This window comes from Cynocephalus volans, chromosome 17 (assembly GCF_027409185.1).
Source record: "Cynocephalus volans isolate mCynVol1 chromosome 17, mCynVol1.pri, whole genome shotgun sequence".
Lineage (NCBI taxonomy): Eukaryota > Metazoa > Chordata > Mammalia > Dermoptera > Cynocephalidae > Cynocephalus > Cynocephalus volans.
In genome coordinates, this window is record NC_084476.1 from 35101148 (window position 1) to 35123064 (window position 21917).

The 21917-nt window shown below is 38.2% G+C and overlaps 2 protein-coding genes across 6 annotated transcripts in view; both read right to left on the minus strand.

Annotated features, from left to right (window-relative positions):
* Window positions 1-4787: 4787 nt before the first annotated feature.
* Window positions 4788-13429, minus strand: CAVIN4 (caveolae associated protein 4). The gene is made up of 2 exons (XM_063082417.1): window positions 12917-13429; window positions 4788-7152 (listed from the first exon to the last, which is right to left on the minus strand). The coding sequence occupies exons 1-2, from the start codon at window positions 13322-13324 to the stop codon at window positions 6496-6498; spliced, it is 1065 nt and encodes a 354-aa protein (XP_062938487.1). The 5' UTR covers window positions 13325-13429; the 3' UTR covers window positions 4788-6495.
* A 744-nt stretch (window positions 13430-14173) lies between these two features.
* The window catches only part of LOC134365450 (myb/SANT-like DNA-binding domain-containing protein 3), a 123123-nt gene continuing 115379 nt past the window's right edge, over window positions 14174-21917 (minus strand). For 4 of the 5 annotated variants that reach the window (XM_063081548.1, XM_063081551.1, XM_063081550.1 and 1 more), the window contains exons 10-11: window positions 18463-18621; window positions 14174-14942 (exon numbers count right to left, since the gene is read on the minus strand). In XM_063081548.1, the coding sequence (XP_062937618.1) occupies window positions 14858-14942; window positions 18463-18621 (244 nt within the window). In that variant the 3' untranslated portion in view covers window positions 14174-14857. Of the gene's footprint in view, window positions 14943-16288; window positions 16424-18462; window positions 18622-21917 lie in introns of all 5 variants that reach the window. The other variant, XR_010022102.1, reaches the window with a different exon arrangement.

Sequence of the window (21917 nt, forward strand, 5' to 3'; positions counted from 1 at the left end):
CTAGCTGAGTAGTGAGGCAGGCCTGTGGGCTTCATTGCTAGTTCACAATAGACTCTGCTCCTGTTCCCCAAACCCTGCTCCCCCTACTGCCACCCCAGAGCATGCAAGTCCCCAGGGAAACAAGAGGGCCTATATCCTGGGTCAGGCTAGGGTTCACAGACCCCTCACACGCATTGTACAGACTGGGTCACAGACCCCTCATATGCCATGCAGGCTGGGTCACAGACCCTTCATATGCCGGTCTTGAGCTAGGTAATCGGAGAAAGATCCTGGGAGCCGCCAGCAAGGTTGACATGCTTCATTCAGACGCAAGCTTGGTCCCCAGCCTCCTCAGCAGATCCAGCATTAACAGCCCCCTGGTGGCTTCCTGGTGGCATCCCCGGGGCACTGTGATCAGAGCCGTTTGTCCTTTATACTTAAGTCAGATAACGAAGGAACACCTGGGCACACATGTGCAGTTAACATATTTACATCAAACAGGCTAGGTCATGTTCGCCAAGATTCCAAACAGCCTGAGGGAGCCTGACCATTTGTCTACATTTTCCTTACACTCGTTTTGGGTCGAAGCCAATTTCAACAACAGAATTTACCAGATGCCCTACGTTTGGGGGATTTATTGGATGTTTGCCTAGCCAGTTATAACAATGAAACCGTGGTCTCCATTTTGCTGGCAATTCTTGTATGACTCTTCGTCAGAACCTTGGAGGGGAAGAATGGATCAAACCCACCTTGAACTCCTAATACATCTTCAATGCATGACTCAGACATAATGTGAAAGACAAGCGATTAGATTTGAAAACAAAGAACCTACAATGAGATCAAGGCTCTTGCTGCAACCATGGCAGCTGATTTGAGCAGCTACATGAACCTGGGCGATTGGCCTTGGCCAATGTAGTAGGTCACAGCAGCTTTTATTGTGGTGTCAACTGGAATAAAGCACAGCTTTGGCTGGAATTCTCAGGTGCCAAACAATAAATGAGAGTAGGAAAAAAACTATCGATTGTAGAATCAGGAGTAGCTCTTCTTTGGATCACACAATGAGCCGGCAGAAATCTGGCCTTGGGCAAAGATACAGATGGGAGAGAAGCTCGCACAACAGCCTTAGTCCTGCAAGGCAGTTCTGCTTCTCAAGGACTCTGGCATCCGCTGGAGAGGCAAGGCTCTTGCTAGAGCCAAAAAGGATTGCTTCAAAGCAGCCTTTTCTTCAAGCACAGGTGAGGGCCACAAAAGCTGGAGTAAGCAGACCTCCAGTGTGGGAGCTTTTGGAGTACAGGCATGGCTTTTGTTTCTCAGACTATACTGAGGGACTAGTAATCAAGGCTGTCAGAGGAGAGACTAAGAGGAGCATCACAAGAGTGCTGTCTTCAAAATCACAGAATCTTATATTTCCAGCCTCAGTGATGGGCATAGCCACTTGCCCAAGTCAGAAACCTGTCAATCATTTGCTCCCCATCACAACCCACATCCACGTTTACTCCTCCGTAGCTCAGCTACTGCTCTAGTTCAGGTACTCCTCTCACCTGGAAAAATGCAAGGGCCCCTCTTACTGGTCTCTCTGCCTCTGGTTAACTAATCATCCTTTCTAAAACAGTTATCATGACACATCTTGGCTTAAAATCTCTCAGTGGCTCTCTATGGCCTTTGTCATAAAACCCAAAGCACCTTCATACAACCTCTCCAGCTACATCTGTAGGGAAAGTGAAGGAAAATGGTCAGGGCCCCTCAGATGTTCAGAATCTCACCAAGCATTTGATGTAAATACGAACATGCACCCACGTGTTCCTTGCCTATTGTCTGATGTAGATGTACGTAGGCACCTAGATGTTCCTGGGCTGTCTGACTCACATTTAGGTGTCCTGGGTTATCAGACTTAAGTATAAAGGACAGATGGCTCTGATCCACAGGGTCTCCCCGCCCCTGGGATGCCCCTACTGCTGCTGGAGGCTGTTGCTGCCAGGGCCCCAGGGATGCCCCAAGAGTCCACTGCTGCTGGTGCTGCTGAGGAAGCTGAGGGCTGAGCTCGTGTCATCTGCCAATGACTCCTGGGATCTTTCCCATTACCTAGTTCGTGGACCTGCGTCTGAGGGGCCTATGACCCAGTCTGTACAATAGGTTTGAAGGGTCTGTGGGCCCTAGCCCTCTCTAGCATGACAATTGGCTATGTCGGCAGGATTCTGACAATTAGCCTAGAAATACAGTATCTTGCCTTGAATTGTTATTTAGGTAACTCTTGATTGGCCTCCAACATCAACTTAAGCAACACTTTCTCTAGCTTTCCCTGACAGCCCTTCCCCAGACTGTTAGATGTTCTTCCTCTATGTTCCTCTGTCATCCTTTCTTCAATCTTAGCATGTGTCTATCTCCTCCACCATGGGAAACGCTCCTTAAGCACAGGAATCACATCTTTCACCTCCTGATTCGTGATACAAATAGCTAGCACAGGGGAGGCTCTCCAAGTGATGGTGACCCAAAGTTGAGTCAAATACAGTTCCTGCTCTTGAGAAGCACAGTCTAGTCTAGAAGACAGTTACACAAATTATAATACGACACAAATGCCAGGACAGATGTATGATCAAAATGCTATATAAGCATCTTCCGTCTCTACAGTTCCATCGTCTTATACACAGCACTAGTCGCATTGCTGAATTTTTGCTGGACTGTCTCCCAGAACAGAACACTGTGAGCCTGACATAAGGGCTGGGAAGGAGGGGGAGGGAGACTTCCACTCACCTTTCAATCCTCAGTGTTTCACATAGAATCTGACACATGAAGATGTTTTATGTATTGAACATATGGAGTAATTAATCATGCTCCTCCTAAGGGATAAGGTGATCAGGGAAAGCTAAAACTAGAAAATTGACATTATTGCAGAACTTAAAAGTCATCTCCCAGAATGAAAGGGAAAGGTTGTGTTTCAAGCAGAAATACGGCATGAGCAAAGGTAACACGTGGCAGAGAGGGTTGGGGAAGGCCTTTGATAAGCACAGCTGATTTTAGGAAGATGCCCAAAATAAATTCAAAGCCCAAGGATACTCAGCCATTCCCATCCTATCTCTCAGGAATCCTTGAATGTCTTAAGAGGCAGTGTAGTAGTAATTACCCTAGATCTCCTATTCACTATTTAAGAAATATACTGACGGATTCTGACCAGGGAAGGACAGCTATAAATCGTAAGTCATGACATAACTCAGAGGTGGTCACAAGAGTGACACACAAAATTTATCACAAGGGTTCGTATCCCACCTTCGTCGGTTGTCTAGTCTTAGGTAAAATTTATCACAAGGCTTTTTCATTTTTCATCCACTACAGATCAAGTACTAGCATGCCCCAAATTCAAACAGAATTGAGGATAAGACCATAATGGTCATTCTCCCCATTTGGGATCATTATAATTTTTTTTAGCAGGGTTAAACAAAAGAAGCTACAGAAAACATGTCTCAGAAGAAAAAAAAAAAGGCCCAGTTATTTCACGTAATGGAATTGCAGTTAAAAATGATTCTGTGGAATATTTTACATAACATGAACCACGCTTTTTCGCTGAAAGAATCACAGTGAACTTCAGGCCTTGTTTTAAACCAAACCCTTTAATGTGCATGGAAGGCAAAGATGGAAGTCAAAATGGTTTGTTTTTATTTTTTGTTTGTTTGTTTGTCTTTTTGTGACCGGCCTTACCGTGCTCAGCCAGTGAGCGCACCGGCCATCCTTATATAGGATCCGAACCCGCGGTGGGAGCACTGCTGCGCTCCCTGCGCCGCACTCTCCCGAGTGCACCACAGGGTCGGCCCTTGGTTTGTATTTTTAAATTATAAAAACTTGCTCAAGGGATCCCCCCCTCCCCCGTATCTTCTCAGCAAGCTACATTTTCATACACTATGTTTCACATCTGCCATTTTTCTAACCCTTAAGCCAGAATCAGGCCGTCTATTCACAGAAGCAAGCACCTGGACCATGGCATGCAGGAGACGGACTTGCACTTCCCTACTCTACTCTGTCTGTAGAAGAGCTTAAGTGAGCTCCATACCTATGGTGTATGAAGATGTTGTATTGCTCTGCCTCCTATCAAGAAAGGGGATAAATCCTGCTAATGGTTCTATTTGAATTAACTGTATAAAATCTGATATGTATAATTTCTAAAACACAAACGAGTAAAATAATCAGTTCTGCATTGTCAAACTTCTAAAATAAGGAACATTGACTAGAATATTCCTTACCTTAAATGAGATGTGTGATTTTGCAGCCCATTATCTTTACATCAAGAAAACAAGGTGAAAAGAGAAGAAATTATTACTGTGGAATTTAAGAATGCTCTAACTTTGAGAAGAAATGTCAGGAGACAGAAGTGACATGGAGGAAAAATATTAGTACTAAGAGAGTAATACAAACAAAGTTACAATGAACCTCCAGGCACATGAAATTATTTTAGTGTTTCTGGGGTTGCATCAAGTCTACCATGATAAAGAGCTGACCAGGTTAAAATTCCTTCCTCATCAAAATTCAAATATACCCATATGAGAAATGTTCCATAAAATACCATCTGGTTATACAACGGGTTAGCAAGCAAACTGACTTTATAAAAATTCCTTGACAGTAATACTTACAGAAAAAATATTTTAGCCCAATTGATATTTATTCTGCATAGGGCTAGCAAAAAAGCCTATAACTTCTTTACATTCTTCTTAAACTAGAAACATATCTATCATAAGAAGCATTATATCAAACTGTTTGCATGTTGTTGTCTGCACTTATTATTAGTAAAATTATTTACAAATAGGACACTGACATCAAACTTTGTAATAATATCTTTAAATTCTAATTTATTATGGCTCTTAAAGAATTATAGGACTAGGCATCCAAGCTTTTTCTAAGCTGTAATAAAAACATGTACTTAATTATTCTTTCCAAAGTATTCAACGTTGTATACACTTTAGTTTTCAACATAAAAAGATAACAAAATGAATGATTTGTGATTTTATGTTAATGCAGAGTGAAGAAGAAATGATGCTGAATCAAACTGCCAAACCCAAACATGTGGGTAACTGAGTCAAATATTTTAAAGCTGACTTGTGTGTGTCTGTGTGTACATGTGTGCATTCACTATTTTAAACTACTACATGATTATCCAAAACTATCTGAAAGTGAGAAAAAAAACATGAAATAGATGATTGTTGTCCAAATTCTTCAAATTTGACAATTTCATCATTTCTTCCCTATTACAAAACCAAAAGACTTAAATGTGATAGAAGTACAGTATGACCACTTCTCTTTCTTTAGTAACAGCATGTACTTCCTGATTGGACAGATCAAGAGCTAACAGATAAATGGAGTCTGGCTTCCTCCCAAAGCAGTTATGATGAACTCCTACGAACAACACTGTTTTGGACAGTTGGGCCCTGAAGGGTTCACTCTGGAAACATAAGTATTTGAGGTCATTTCCAAACCCACTGCATCAAGGCTGACTTTAGAAAGGCCACTTGGTAACATAGCCAGTTTTATGCCTCATGCTCCTTGAACAAATGTTGCTATATATAGTCCACCACAGACCTAAATCAAAAGAAAATTAGAAAGGGATTTTCCAGGGGACATGTTACGACCCAGCTAAAACCCAAGGTTTGGTTAGTCTTTAACTAAAAAGTGGTCATCCAAACATTTATCTTTTAACTCCTGATTCTATGAAAAGCCTTCTGAAAACCAACTTTAGTTTCTTCCAGCCTAGGACTTCACTGCTTGGTGCTGAAGGCTTTTTCAGAAGGTGTAATTATTTCGATTCTGTTTTTGAGGAAACCGTGGGGCTTGTTTCCTCTGGATGTGCTTCTGGTTTCCCTACAATGTATAACGTTTCCTTTGATCTTCACAGCAGTCCTCTGAGACTGGCAGGACAGGCTAACCCTCGCCATTTTTATAGATTGGAAAAAGCAGATGATTGCCAAGTAAATCTATTTTGCTACAAGTAAAGCTGTGATGCTAGAGCCAGATGCTCAAGGCCAGAACTTGCAATTTTCTTATGCAAAAGCATTGACAAGGCACATGATTGCTAATTTACTAACAAATCTGTTGAACATCTGGATGACATAATCCACACATTAGTTATGCCCCTTTGAGGTTGGCCACAACATTAATCTAGACCAAAATTTCGAGTTCCCTTACAAGTAATGGCCATAAATTTCCCTTCAATTGTTTTGAATGACCAAACATCTAGCTGGCCAGAGCTAGGAAACTATTTTTCTGGTGGACAAGAGAAAGGAACTTAAAAATCTACAGCTGCCATGAGAGTGACGTAAGAGAAAAAGCTACTAGAATCATATATGCTCAAGGGAAAAAAATTCCTAAGGAAGTTACAGGGAAATGGATATAATATTATCCTTATAATTTTAAACATAAGACATGAAACAGCCATAGCTTTGTTTTCCTATATGGTATGTAAATGTAAATAATTACACTATTCAAACTAGAACTGCATGATTTAAGATTTATACTTACAATATACTTAATTCCTCTTTAGGATGACTGTTTTAAATCTAACAAAAATGATTCATCATCCTCTACTTTCACCTGAGGTTTGAAAGTAACTTTTAAAGGCTCAGGGGTGAGGATTTCCCCTCTTTCCTGGGGAGGGTAGGCTGCCCTGGCCGCCTCGACTTCTGTGTCACTGAGCTCATAGAGCTCACTGATGGGGCCCAGAGACTCGCTCCTGGCAATGATGTCCACACCGGTCTCCCTGTCACCTTCCTGACCTTCAGCCACAGTTCGGTCCTTAGCTTTCCTAAGGCTACGCATCTTAAAAGCTTCCTTTGAGGGAGCTGCATTAGAAATGGATTTCTTAAATCTTTCTCCTGACTGCCTCAGCCTTTCTCCTGACTGTCTCAGCCTCTCTCTCCTCTCCGGGGTCACTATTCTAGTTCTAATTCTGTTCACTTTCTTGTCCAAATTCTGCCGTGTCTTCTGCATGTTTTCTTTGGAAAATGTCTTTTTGATATTGTCAATGCGCTCCTTGCCTGACTTTTTAAGTCTGGCAGATCTGCTTTCTTCAACATAATATTCTTCATCTGAAGAAAGATCTACTGGAGGATCAAGGACGTCCTCCTCCTCCTCCTGACTCTCAGGTGGGTTTCTGTCTTTAACAATAGACAGGGATGTCGGACACTGAATCTCCTCCTGAAGGAGAGAAAAACAAAGCATGTTAGTGCATCCTTTGCATTAGACCAGCTCTTTTACCTCCTCCACTGGCTGTTTATACTCTGCCCATTCCTTACATGTTGGCATTTCTCAGAGTTTCTCTCTCCTTGGCCCTTTTCTCTTCTTCATCTCCCAAGTTCATCCTGAGTGAGCTTATCCACTCCTATGCCTTCAGATCCAATTGTAAGCAACTCACAAATATTTTTTCTTCACCTCTCCCCACCTCCTAAGGTGAAGACGTGTCTAAAGGATGGACAGACTTCTCCACCTAGATGTAACACAGGCATCTCAAACTTAGCAAGTACAAAAATCAAGGCCCACGCATCATCTTCTCCACTTTTTCTTTTCCTATACCTCTCAGCACTAACATCTATCCAGGTACCACACAAGACAGAAACCTCAGAATCACCATTCCAAATATTTCTCTCCCTCTCATCCCATATCCAGCTGGTCGCCAAGTCCTGTCAATAATGCTGCTTAGCAACTTGTCTGTTCCCTCCTCCTTCTTCATTCCCTCTATCGTCTAAATTCTGGTCCTTGTCATTTCAGGCCTGAACTTGTATAAAACCTCCTCACTGATCCCTCTCCCTCCAGAATATCACGTATTTCCTGAGAAACATTTCTAAAGCATAGCTCCGATCATATCTCTTCTCTGCTTTAAAACTTTGGAAAGATTACCCATATTCAAAGAATAGAGTTCAAATTCTTCAGTATGATTGGAAGGCTCTTCAGTTTCAGGTAAACCTATTTTCCCACTCCTCCAGCCCAGCAACACACAACCACTGTCAATTCCTTAAGCACAAAATGTTTTCATCCCTCTGTGCTTTTGTATACATGGTCTGTGTTATCTTAAGTGCCCCTCACCTATCTCTTTTTGGCTTTGTGAACAAAATTTTTCTTCAAGAATCAATTTAAGTATCCCCAACTTCCCCAATTGGCTAATTTTGTCTCCAATTTACACCAAAAGAACATGTACATACCTCTATTATAACATTTATCACAGTTTTGAGTTTAATTGGAACTCTACTCATTTATATATGTCTCCCTGAGGCCTTCAATAGACGACACGTTCCTTAAAAGCAGAACTAACGTGTCTTATGTATGTGTTATGCCCAGCATCTATCAGGGTGCCTTATACGTAATAAGTATAACTCAGTAAATGATTGTTGGGTCAAATAAGAGGCTTATGCCTTCATTCACAAATAGTTACTGAGCAACCCCCATCTACCAGTCAGTATCCTACAACCTGGGAAACCTCTACGAAGAAGACGGAGTGAAAGACAAATAAGTGAAATACATAGTATATTGGTTGGCAATGAATGTTCAGGTGAAAAATAAAGCACAGAAGGGGGACATACAGTGACAGGGGAGGGTACTATTTGAACTATGTTGGTCGGAAAGGCCTCACAAATAAGGTGACATCTGAGCCTAGACTTGAAGGTTGTGCATATCTATGAGAAGAATGGAGAACCAGCAAAGAAGACAGTGTGGCTAGAGCAGAGTGATCAAAGGACAAGAGAAGGAGGAGAATGGGTGAGAGGGGGACAGGAGGGCCAGAGAACCGAGGGCTCTGTATCCAATAATTAGGGGAGTGGCTTTTACTCCAACAATGGTAGGAAGACTTTTGAAAGGTTTTGAGGAGAGTAGTGACATGATTTGACCCACATTTGAAAGCAGGCTGTAGGGGCAAGATAAGCAGCAGGGAGGACAGCTGGACAGCACTATTAGCAGATAAAGCAGATGAGAGATGGGTGAGGGCGTTGGCAGAGGTGGGCTGAGAAGTGGACTGATTTGAAATCTGCTTTGAAGGTAGGAGCCAACCAACTGCATTTGCTGCTAGATTTGGATGCGGAAGATTAGAGAATATCAACAATGATCCTCAAGTACATGCCTGAGCAGCCGAAGGACAGATTTGCCATTAACTGAGATGGGGAAAACAGCAGGAGGAAGAGACTGGAGGGGAAGGAAGGGATCTGAACTTGTCTCTGAAATGCCCACTGGACGTGCACGCACAGGTGCTAAATAGGCAGCTGAGTAGGGGAGTCTGGAATTCCGAAGAGAGGTCTGGGCTAGAGATACAAATTTAAGAGTCATTCATGTAAACATGTAATTAAAAGTCATGAAAACAGATGAAAGAGATCATCAAGAGACTGAGTGAGTGGGTCTACACTCCATTTCATTCAAAATTCCTTGAGGCCAAGGTGTGTTTCAGAATTCAGAAAATTTCAGATTTTGGAAAATTAATAACATATTACATAGTATTCCCAATGAGATCTTGGGAAGAAACATTTCTGTGGCAAAAAATATGAATATTGACAGGAAGTTGAGATGAAGACTATTATCAATGGCTTCATGCTATTCCAGGCCAGGTTTTACCCACCAAATGAATTCACGTCAATCTAGGTGTTACTGTCAAGTAAGTGATGAAAAACTTTTTATTTTTAGAAATTTTTGGATTTTGGTGTGATAAATTTTGGACATGTAGATAAGAAGGAAGACATAAGAAAGAATGAAAAAAGAGAAATTATCACACAGTGAGGCAAGAGGAAATCCAGGAGAGAGTGTTCCTACTAAATTGATTCAATCAAAAAAATATAATAAATATATAAAAAACACATTTATACATATTCCAAAACTTATCAAGACAGGCAAGAAAGTATCCCTGGAATCTTATTTTCTTTGAATACTTATTTAAAATTAAATTCTTTGGCTACAGGATTGGAGAGTCCAGGAGCTAAAAAAGGCAGGGGTGGGTGTCTCATAACCCTCTGGTGAATCAGTGAAATTATTCCTCTCCTTTCCTGACACCTGCTGCAGGGAGTAGCTTTAGCAACACAGTGTGGTTTAATATGGCCTGAGAAGGTATAATTAGAAAAGGAAGAAGCCAAAGAGTAATTATTGCTTGGCAGGGGAAAATGCTCACAATCTTGCAGTGAAGAAATCAGATATATTTTAACTCAGGAATCAGATACCCTTCTTCCACTGAACAGCAAATAATACAAAATCAGGATTTTTAAAAAACAAGACAGAGGGAGGAACAGTCAAAAAAAGTACTTATTATGTGGATCTATTTGTTGCAACTCCTATGAGTCAGAGTTAATGGTAAATACACTGTAATAATAAAGACTGTGGGGTTGTATTATAGTTGATTTCCAAATACGATTATATCATTTTATGTTAAAGTCCAGGTAAAAAGACCATTGTCATAACAGAATGAATACAATGAGTCAGAGTAAAGTGAACTTGATTGAATATCAAAGTAATATAGGTAAGGGAATTCTGAATATTTAGAGGTCTGGGACTTACTAAGGAATAGGCAAATATCTCATTTCATAACCACAGGCATATGGTTAGTAACCAGAATTATCAAAAGATGTAAGACTTCTGGTTTGCATGATGAGAGGAGTCATCAAGGTGAAAGTATGATCAAAAGGAAACCATACTTGTAAAAGAAATGGCAGATAATTTTTACTATAGCTGAACTGCTCAATTTCAAGTTGATTTTAGTAGAAGAGGCAATCTCAATATAACCACTTATATGTATCACCTGTGAGTTAATTATAACTGCTAAGAATAACCATGTGGATATTGTATAGTGTTCTAACATCTAATGAATCTCTAAGTCAGAGTTCTATGTCCATTGTTATTTGCTTTTATCTTTTCTCTACAAGCTCTCCAATTATAAAATATAACAATTGCTTTTTGACAAACTGCTGCTTACTCTGAACAACCAATATCTTACAAGAAAAGAAATCTGACCTAAACTAGCATCTTTCAGTTGCTTTCATGCTTTCAACAACTATAGTGGCTCAAAGAAAGGAAAAATTAGCAGTAATAACTTAACAGGGACTAAATGGGTGAATATAGAAACATAATTCATATATATACATATATACATATATACATACATATATACAAATATATGTATGTATATCAATGGACAGAGTCAATGAGAACTTTCCAGAAACTTCTTTGCTCTAGCCTCGTAAATCTTATTTGGCACTTGGTCCACTGCTTTGCACAAAGGCTCTCAGGAGAAGTGCCAGATGCCAAGTATGTTTCCTGGCATGCCCAATGCAAGTAGAGGGTGAGATACACCCACAACTGCCAGTGCCCTCGGAAGGTGACTCGAAGAACAGATACTACATTCTCCCCTTCCAAATCCAGATCCCACTACATACACTAACACTGGAACTGGCCCCTGAAAGGAAGGTGACTGGTTTTTTTTGTTTTGTTTTGTTTTTTCTTTTCTTTTCAAATTTTTAATATTGGAGAAGGGCTTCCAGGGACCTGGAAGGAAAGGTAAATGGTAAGGACTTCAAATGGCATAGTCCACCCTGTCTACCTTTGAAACTAGAAAACTAGCAACTCTTCTCTCTATTCTTCTTTCTAAATAACCTACAGGCTCTTAAAAACAGATCCAAAATACCACTCTACCATCCCAGTGTAACTTTATCGGTCAACAGAGGGCTGTGAAGAATTGCCTAATCTGTGAAGAACGCTGCAGGGAGTTACGAGCCACATCCCTAGTATTTTACAAATATCTGCCTACATAATCCAACTGTGTTCCTACTTCATTTTGATTTTCTGGGTTTTTTTTACTATGCACACGGGTATCCATTTCATATATATATACCAGTGAACGTCCCTGTGCATGTTCCTGATTTTATGCTTAGAACAAATTGACAAAATTTTTAGGCCAAAAGGTCTCTGAATTTTTTAAGTTCCTAATACATACTACCAAAATTGCCCTCTTGAAATGCTGTACTAATTAATACTCCCATCAGCAGAGTATGAAAATGCTTGTTTTTTCCAACCCTTAAACTTTGTATATATGTTTTAGTAATTGCCAATGTTTAAACAGGTTTATTTTGTCTTTTATAAACTGCCTGATATTGACAGTTTCCCACTTTTTCTACTGTGACACAAGAGTTCAACTTTTTTCCTTTTGATTTTTAAGTTTTTAAAATATATTACAGATATTGTGCATTTGCCATAGATATGTTCCTATTTCCAAAAATACGAGTAAGCACAGGATAATACAGGAACTCAGCTCAACACACAATGCCACACAAAAATTATTGTATTAAATCAGCTAAGAAAAAAGACCTAGTAAAAAACTATAAGAAATTATTTGTGACTCCTATATTTGTATTACTATAATAACAATAATAAAAATAAGAACAATTGCCTTATTGCAATAGACAGATTGAAATAGTTTTCTTATTATGGTGATCTGTATGTAAAAATTCCAATATATAAATTACATTCTGAAAAGTTCATACTTTACTATTTGGAGTAATGCTCTCCATGAGGAGGAAGAAACTCATATTGTGGGGCTATTGGTCCTCAGTTTCTTCTTTTACACAACAAAGAGATGATTTAAACTAGAGGTCTGAGGTCTCTTCTAGTTCTAACATTCTCAAAGTCCATGAGAGGGCATTACACTAATTAGGCTAATATGCAAAAAAGCCTTACCAATATTAAGTTTCAAAAGCAAGAAATAGCCTAAGCTATGAGCCACAGTTCATATTACATGAAATGGCTGAGAAGCTCGAAATACTGAAATGATAGATAGCACATTAGTTAACATAGAATTGGTTTTATCCTGAGATCTCTGCTGATACAGAACTCCATTGCATTAATATACTCATATATAATAGTTAAGATGTGACATTCAAAATCTCTGATAAGACTTGCTGGCAACTAAAAAATGCAAGAGATTACACAAGTGCAAGCTTACCTGGAATATTACCACGCGGAATTTGTTTTTCTTCATTATTTCCTCTTGCTTGGTTTCAACTTTTTTAACATGAATTTGTTGCTTCTCCACCCGGGCCTTCACATCTTTAATGTGAGCACTGACTTTTCGGGTTTTCTCAAACAACTTGTTAATGATATAGCCAGTATTGCTATGTGACTGTGAAAGCTTCAATAAGTCAATCTGGACGGATTTTACTGCATTTTCCATTTCCCTGTGTCTCTCTTCTATTCTCTTCTGGCTTGCCTGCACACTGTCCACAACAGAAGCTACTTTGTCCAGCACAGTCACAATGGTAAGAGCAGCATCTTGGTCTTCATCTTCTGTAACACTTGACAGGCGATTCTGGTTAATTTTATCAGCATTTGAAGCAGACCCATTATGTTCCATTTTATTTATTTCTCAGAGAAAGATGTCCCACCACAATGAATTCTAGCACTTAGAGCAAAAAGTCAGCTCAATAACAGGCAACAGGGTTGTTTAAAAGGTTGGAAACCCCACCCCTGGAGAATGATCAAGTATTTATAACTACAAATACCCATACATGACTGTTCTGCAATATGAACCGTTGCAAAGCACGAGGGACTGTTCCAAACATGCTTGCTGACTGACTAAGGGACTCAAATAAGACTGTGTGGGTAGAAGAGGAAAGCTTTTTTAAAAAAGTTCACTGAAGCCACCATGTTACTAATATTAAGCCTAGAAGCCAAATGATCAAAAATAAACAAACTCCAAATGTTGGGTGAAGCTTTTTGCCTTTAGACAATTTCAAGCAGTATTAGTAAAAGGAAAAGTGAATTGTGAACTTAAATGTACCTTTTCTATTAATTTCACATATTAAGTGTACCTATAGATCAAAGAATGTAGTAAATAAACACACCAAAACAGAGGCCATATAATGAAAACATTATATTATAACATGCTTTTCCAAACCAAATATTAAAATTAATATTTAATTTTGAACATATTCTTTAAATTCTACATGCATACTTTTGAATATCTAAACTACGTGTTAAGCAGCTGAATACATTCTACTCACACTTCTGATCTTTAAACACCAACAATCTATTAATACAGCTATTACTAGAGGACAAATTTGGATAGAGGTCTTAGATAATTTTTAATCTCACTTTAAGAGCACCAATCATTAATAATCATTTTTGCATTTTATTCACAAACACTGATACAATTTGTTTGTTAAAACAAATATTTTCTTTAAAAAGGAATGTGTTAAAGTAGTTTAATTGATATAGTAGGCTTTATTTCAATCTGTTTGTTAAACAGCCTATTTTCATATTATCTAAATCTACTTATCAGTGATCTGTTCCATCATTACTACCAGAAACGTTTTCATATTATTAGAATTATTTTTTCAAAGAAAGGAGTAATCCCAATTCTAGTCCATACATCTTGTAAAGATTTTACATCTAACACAACAGCATTATAGTTCATGCGATAGGCAGTGTCTAAAAAATCAGTTACTAAATCTCAAAAACATTTAAATATCTATTTAAACACAGTGTCTTCTAGAATTTTTTTGTAAGAAAAGTAATCTGTAAACATCTGTATCTTTAGTTCATGCTTGGTCATTTCCTGTGGTCATTGTGGAAGAAGTGAGTATGACTTTATAACTATTTGTAAAGTGGTCCATCTTTGCAAAAATATTACATTCCACGGGTAAAGAACAAGTCTTAGAATTAACATGTGGTACAAATTCATGAAATCAAATTCTGTATTTAAAAACATAAAACAAAGTACTAAACAGTCCAAAACTGTTGTAGCTGAATATTCTAAATACAAGCCAACAGTACTACACTAAAAATGTCCAAAAATAAGGCCTCTGAAATAAATATTTCCATTCTTTAAAAAAAAGACATAATAAGAGTACATCACATGGTTAGTGTGCATATAAAAGTCACCAGTTTAAACCATTCTGGATGATGTATCTGAAGTAAAATGACCTAGGTTTTGCTTCTGTCGACGTCCTCTATTGTTTTTGGGGCATTTTCTGTTGCATTAAAAAGAAAGAAAGGAAAAAAAATATGAGTTTGATCATTTTTGTTTAGGATATTTCAAATGTTTCCAAAGTAATACACATTTCACACATAAAACCATAGCGCACGCAATTACATGAAGGGGAAACAAGATCCTATTTGGTGCAAGACAAGGTGAGGACAAACACGATGTCAGACTTCTACCTTCCCTACAAAGCTGGGAGTTGAAAAGATCAGATATACAATTTAGGTACAGACACAAGCAAGACTCATCCCCAGTGTCTAGACTACTGCGTATACATCCCTGAGAGGAATCCCCACCCTTCCTCTGGCCTAGCAACTCCCTAGGCCACAGTAACTGGTAACATAAAACCCCTGATAGTAGAAAGGACCTTAGCCCATGTACCTTCCCTGAGCATTATCACACCTCCAAAATAACAAGAACAATTTAGATGAAGGGAGAAATCAGGAAGTGTGCATATTAACCTCAGACATGAGTACATAAGAAATGCCTAATGATTTCAGACAATGACTCAAGAGAAGTTTCACACCCTGCTGGGACAGACCACAGAACCCCATAGGGAACTGCCACACTGGAGACAAGGGATGTTCCTTGATTCTGCTGTCACTTAACCTTAAACATTTCTGCAGGGTGGTACAAATCTCACTGTGTGTAACTGCTCTTGTGCCTGCCCACTAGATTGCAAATATATGAGCTCTTACTTTGCACAAGGTGCTTTGCTACACAATGTGGAGTAAAGGGGTTGGGATAAATTCTGGCAATTTTGAGTTTGGGCTCTGCTAAAAACTAGCTGAGCAACCACGATTTTCCTATATGTTAAATATTAAATTAGGAGTTGGACTAACCTTTAAACTCTCTACCAGCAAGGAATTTATAATCTAATGAAAAGAAAGTCTTGTGATAATTGTTCCACATTCTTATTTGATTTCAAAGAGCACTGCTTTGCCTTGACTTAAAAGCCTTGATAATACTTCCATTTTGTGTGTGGTTTTCACAAATTTTATCTCACTAACTCTCATAAAAATACTTCAAGGTAGAGGGAGCTGGAATCATCTCCATTTCATAAATGAGGAAACTATTTAGGAGGTTAAGCAACCCTCTTTAATCATCACTAACTCACCATGACCTTGGAAAGTTTCACCTTCCTGGGGCCATGGGTTTTTTAATCTATAAAATAAGGAGGTTTGGTTAGGATGATGTTTGAGGTTCCTGCCAATCTGTCATTCTATGAATCCAAAAACATGAAACAAGATTCCAAGCACAAAAAAAGAAAATTTGACTCATGCAGTCTTGATAAGCAGGTCAGTGGAAACATCCTTTTAAAGGAAGATTCCTCACATGTAACAGCCACCATGGGATTCGTGAACAGCTGTCCCCTGATAGACTGTGTGGGAGAGCCACTCCTTAAAAATTCAGTGGAGAAGAGTCCAAGTTCATAGTTACAATATTCCAAATCCAAGATAGCAAGACATTCTAGGGGAGGAAATAACACAATAAAAAGACAGGCCTCAAGATGAAATCTGTGATAAAATCAATGAGATGACCTTCAGTTGTGGAGACAGTAGGCAGTGAAGACACTGTGTCACAGTTCAAAATATACTGTGATGTCTAAGTGGCTGTGAGGGCAGCAAATGGATTCCAGGTATAAACTAGAGGGTACCAACTTAAAAACTACCTGCCAGGTAATTTTAATTTCATAGTTGATGATGATAGCACATTGAGAACAGAAGCACACAGCTGGGCAAAAGGCTGCATTAAGGGCTGTCAAGGGCTTAACTAGCTCTACAACCTCGGGCAAGGTACTTCCATCTCAGGGCCTCAGTTTCCTCACTTCTCTAAATGAAGGAGCTGAACTCAAAGTTGCTTCCCAGTTACTCTAAAACCCTTTGATCCTCTTAAAGATGGCACTATCATCAGACTTCAAAATTCTTCTCTTACTTTACCCTATTTTTCTCTTTCACCTTCCCAATCATTTATTACCCCACTCCTGCTTTACTCTAATAATGTCTCACATGATCTATCCCATCACACATTTTCACTACCCCAGTGAATTTGGCAGATGACCCTCAGATTAGTACTCTGAAAAAAATGGTTTATACCAAGTTCCTTCCCTGCTCAAAAATCCTAAACTGCTATAAAATCAAGTTTGAACTCCGCTCTCTTGCAATGGTCATACTTGGCAAATATATTTCCCAAGATGACTCAACATGGACCCTCCTCCTGATGGTTCAGTGGAAAGAATGATTTAGGAATTAGAAGCACTGAATCCAAATCCAGGCACTTCTACTTATGAATTGAATGACCACAGGCAACTTACTTAACCTCTGAGCCTATATTAAATGGCCACGGCCAGCCCTGCTGATAAGTGTTTTTTCCCCTATATTCTCTTTCTGTGTCATCATTTGTTACATCATTATGTCCCTACTTTGATCTACTGCCCAATTTTATACTCAGTAGTCTTGCCTAAGGGCAGATGATCTGTTCTGTGGAATAAAGCACACCGACTTTATAGTGCCTGGATTTTATGAAAAGTATCTGTTACTCAGAGAACATTTTTTTACCATTTCTAGATTTATCATGTCAGCTCCAGACTACTGAAGGTCTGGCTTCAATCCAGACCTTGAGTACAAGAGTCATAAATCCATTATGGCCTGCCAATATCTGTATTTGATACGCTCCAACCCTCTGCCCGGAATAATGCAGGGAAGTAGAGAGATGATGTTTATGGGACTCGTGAACCAAACCTTAAAGGAGGTATGAAGGGGTAAGCAAGAAGAAAGACATGAGACTGGGAAACACAAAGGCATTAAAACTTGATTTGCTCTGACTTTTCTCAGATCCAGTTCAGTCTGGCTTGTATAGTTCCACTCAGTTTAGAAAATACCCATTTTATGCCAATTGTGCTCCAAATAAGTCCTATGAAAAATGTTTTTATCTATAATAGAGAATTTTAAAGTTTATTACTTATTGCTATAATCCCAAAAATGAAGTAATGTCGAGAGTGATTTTTTTTTTTTTTAAAAAAGGTAATCTTTAGCCTCTGATTTCTTCCTTTCTTACTATATTTACCATGAACAAAGTATATTGCTAGGGCATAAAAAACCTTGCAGTTCTGCAAGCCTTAAAAAATTTCTGCAAGGTTCTTCTGTGGATGTGCAGACCACTGTAGAAATTCTGCTACTACCATTATTGTCCCTGAATGCTCAAAGATAGTACACAGTTCTAAGATTCCTAAATTTCTTTATTCCATTGCCTATTCTCATGCTCCCTCTGCCTGCAGCCCAGATACACCTAGAGTGAGTTCTGGGAATGAGTTCTTGACCATATTATAAAAAAGAAAGATAGGGACAGGTCAAACCCACATGGAAACCTCGGGGAACTGATTGTGAGATTTTTCGTAATAGGTTTGTGGACTTAAAGTGCCTATCATTCTGAGTGTGCTTCAAGATTTTTGTCTAATTTACAGCTATCCAACTCTAAACTAAAGTTGATATTTCTATGTTATTACCTACCTTGTTATGCACATGACAATTGCTACTATAATGGCGATCTGTACAGCTCCAATAATTGCTGCAATAAGGACATGAGTGAGCTTTTGCCTACTTGGCACTACATAGAGAATACTAAAGTCTGTCTTTTCACAGTGCTGTCCAGTGTAACCAGATTCACATCTGAAAAGGGGGGAAAAAAGGATTCCTATGAGAATTAGAAATTTCTGTATTTCCAGGTTTTTAAATTAAAAGATACAAAAGAATGATAAAATTTACACAGGAATAGAAAATCAGGCACTTTCCCACCATTTGAAGAAAACCTACCATTTGTGTACTTCCATGCAGGCTTTCTGCTATGCCTACTTTACAAAGTGCTTCCTTTACCTACGTTATATCACATTAATTCTAAAGTTGCTCAATAGTATTTACCACCATCATTTCAAAATAGATATACAATATTCCATCCAGTGACTATAATGTAGCTAACTTATCCATTCCCCATTCTTAGACATATCAGTTATTTTCAGTTTTTCACAATTATAAATTTAAAGTGTGGCAAACATCTTGGTGAATACATGCTTTTCTATATTTAATGTTATTCCTTAGACTAGATACCTGGAAATGAGATTATTGAGTAAACAGGTATAAACATTTACAGTTCTCTGACCATAGCACCAAGACACTTTTCAGTGTATGAAATATAAACATTTAAGATACAAGGGGGAGATGAAAAGAAGTTATTAATGACAGAAACGAAGTCAAGCAGTCAAGTAGGTACTAAATGTTAGATTACCTAAATTCCAATTAAAAGTAAATAAAAAGGCAAAATCACCAGCTGATGATAATAATTTGACAGGGGGAAACATTTAAGATATTTAATAGAAAATTCATATTTTTAAGCTGACAGAAGTGAAATGTATAAATTTGCCACCCTTCACTTGAAACTATTAATAAAACATCTGAAGTGTAAGGATAGTGTGCATATTTATTAATGTCCCACACCCCATTACAAAAAGGATGTGAGGCAGTTTATCATAAAGCACACATAAGAACAACAAAAAGAAGCCTGGGCAAAAGGAAACGGAGAAAGCCAGGGGTGCTGTGAGTCCACCCATCCAGTCCCTGAGGTTCCTGCCAGTAGTTTTCACACTGGGCTCTAAGCTTCCCAGCAGACAAAACAAACAAGCAGTGAGGCAGATATGTAGACCGTGGAATACAACTGACAGACCACACATAAATCCATACATCTACGGTCTATTGATTTTGACAAGGGTGCTAACACAATTCGATGGGGAAAATAGTCTCTTCAACATATGGTGCTGGGACAACTGAATACCCACATGCAAAAGAATGAAGCTAGATATCTTTCTCATATCACACACAAAAATTAACTCAAAATGGATCACAGAGCTAAATGTAAAAACTAAAACCATAAAACTCTCAGAAAAAGGTAGGATATAGCCATTATGGAAAACAGTATGGAGGTTCCTCAAAAAATTGAAAAGAGAATTACCATATGATCCAGAAATCCCACTATTGGGTATATACCCAAAGGAAATGAAATCAATATGTCAAAGATATCTTATCTCCTATGTTTGCTGCAGCACTATTCACAATAGCCAAGATATGGAATCAACCTAAGTGTCTACTGACAGATGAATAATTTTTTTTAAATATGATATATATACACAATGGAATATTATTCAGTCATAAAAAAAGAAGTAAATCCTGTCATTTGTGAAAAAATGGATGAATTGGAGGACATTATGTTAAATGAAATAAGTCAGGCACAGAAAGGCAAATACCATATAATCTCACTCATGTCTAGACTCTAAAACAGTTGATCTCATAGAAGTAGAGAGTAAAATGGTGGTTACCAGGGGTTGAGGCAGTTAATGGGTGGGGTGGGGTGGGGAGATACCAGTCAAAAGATACAAAATATTACTTAGATGGGAGGTAAGTTCAAGAGAGCTATTGTTTGGTTAATAACAATACATTGTACAGTTAATAACAATATATTGTATTCTGGAAAATGCTAAGAGAATGGATGCTAAGTGTTCTCACCACAAAAACAATAACTGTGGCATAATTCATATGTTAATTGGCTTGATTTAGCCATTCCACAATGTATGTATATTTCAAAACATCACGTTGTACACAATAACTATATACAATTTTATTCGTCAATTTTTAAATTAATTTTTTTAAAAAGAAAAAATATATAGGAATAATTCTTTGTGACCTTAGATTAGGCAATAATTCCTTAGATATGACACCCAAAGCATAAGCAACAACAACAAAAAAGATAAATAGGACTAAATCAAAATTAAAATATTTTACACTTAAAGACAATATCAAGGAGGTAGAACCCACAAAATAGGAAAAAATTTTTGCATATCATATATCTGATAAAGGGCTTGTATCTAGAACATATAAAGAACTAATACAGCTCAATCATAAAAAGATTTTTAAAAAACACAATTAAAAAATGGGCAAAGGAGTTATATGGACATTTCTCCAGAGAAGATATACAAATGGCCAATGAGCACACGGAAAGATGCTCAACATCATTTGTCATCAGGGAAATGCAGATCAAAACTACAATAAGATACCACTTCACACCCACTAGGATAGCCTGAATCAAAAAGTCAGATTATTACAAGTGTTATTGAAGATATTGTAGAAAATATAAAATGGTGCTTGCAAAACAGTCTGGCAGTTCCTCAAAAAGTTAAACCAGAGGTACCATTTGGCCCAGTAATTCCATTCTTATGCATTTACCCAGGTAAAATTAAAACATATGAACACATAAAATTTGCAAATGACTATTCACAGCAGCATTATTCATAATAGCCAAAAAGTAGAAACAACACAAATGTTCATCAACTTACGAGTAGATGAAAAACATGTGGTATTACCTATGCAAAGGAATATTATATGGCCATAAAAAGGAACGAAGTACAAACACATGCTACAATACGGATGAACCTTGAAAACATTATGCGAAGTTAAAGAAACTAGACACAGAAAACCACATAAGATTCAATTTATATGAAATGTCCGAAATATGTAAGTCTATAGAGACAGAAAATAGATTAGTGGTTGCCTAGGACTGGGGACGATTGGGAGTAAAGCTAAAGAGTATGGGGTATCTTCTTGGGGTGAAGAAAATGTACTAAAGTTAATTGTGGTGATGGTTGTACAACTGTGTGGATATACTAAAAACCACTGGACTGTAAAAAAAACAAAAAAAAAAAGGAAGAAAATAAAGATCATTGACACAAAATGAAGTCTCCATACAATAAAATCAAACAAGTTGTTCAAAAGAAGCACAGTTACTATTGTTATTAAACTCAAGGGAACTTTCTCTCATTGGTCCTCATTTAAAGAGGGTACCTTCTGATACAAAGAACGTCATCCTTAAAAACACAACTGCAGGGCCGAGCCCGTGGCGCACTTGGTAGAGTTCTGCGCTG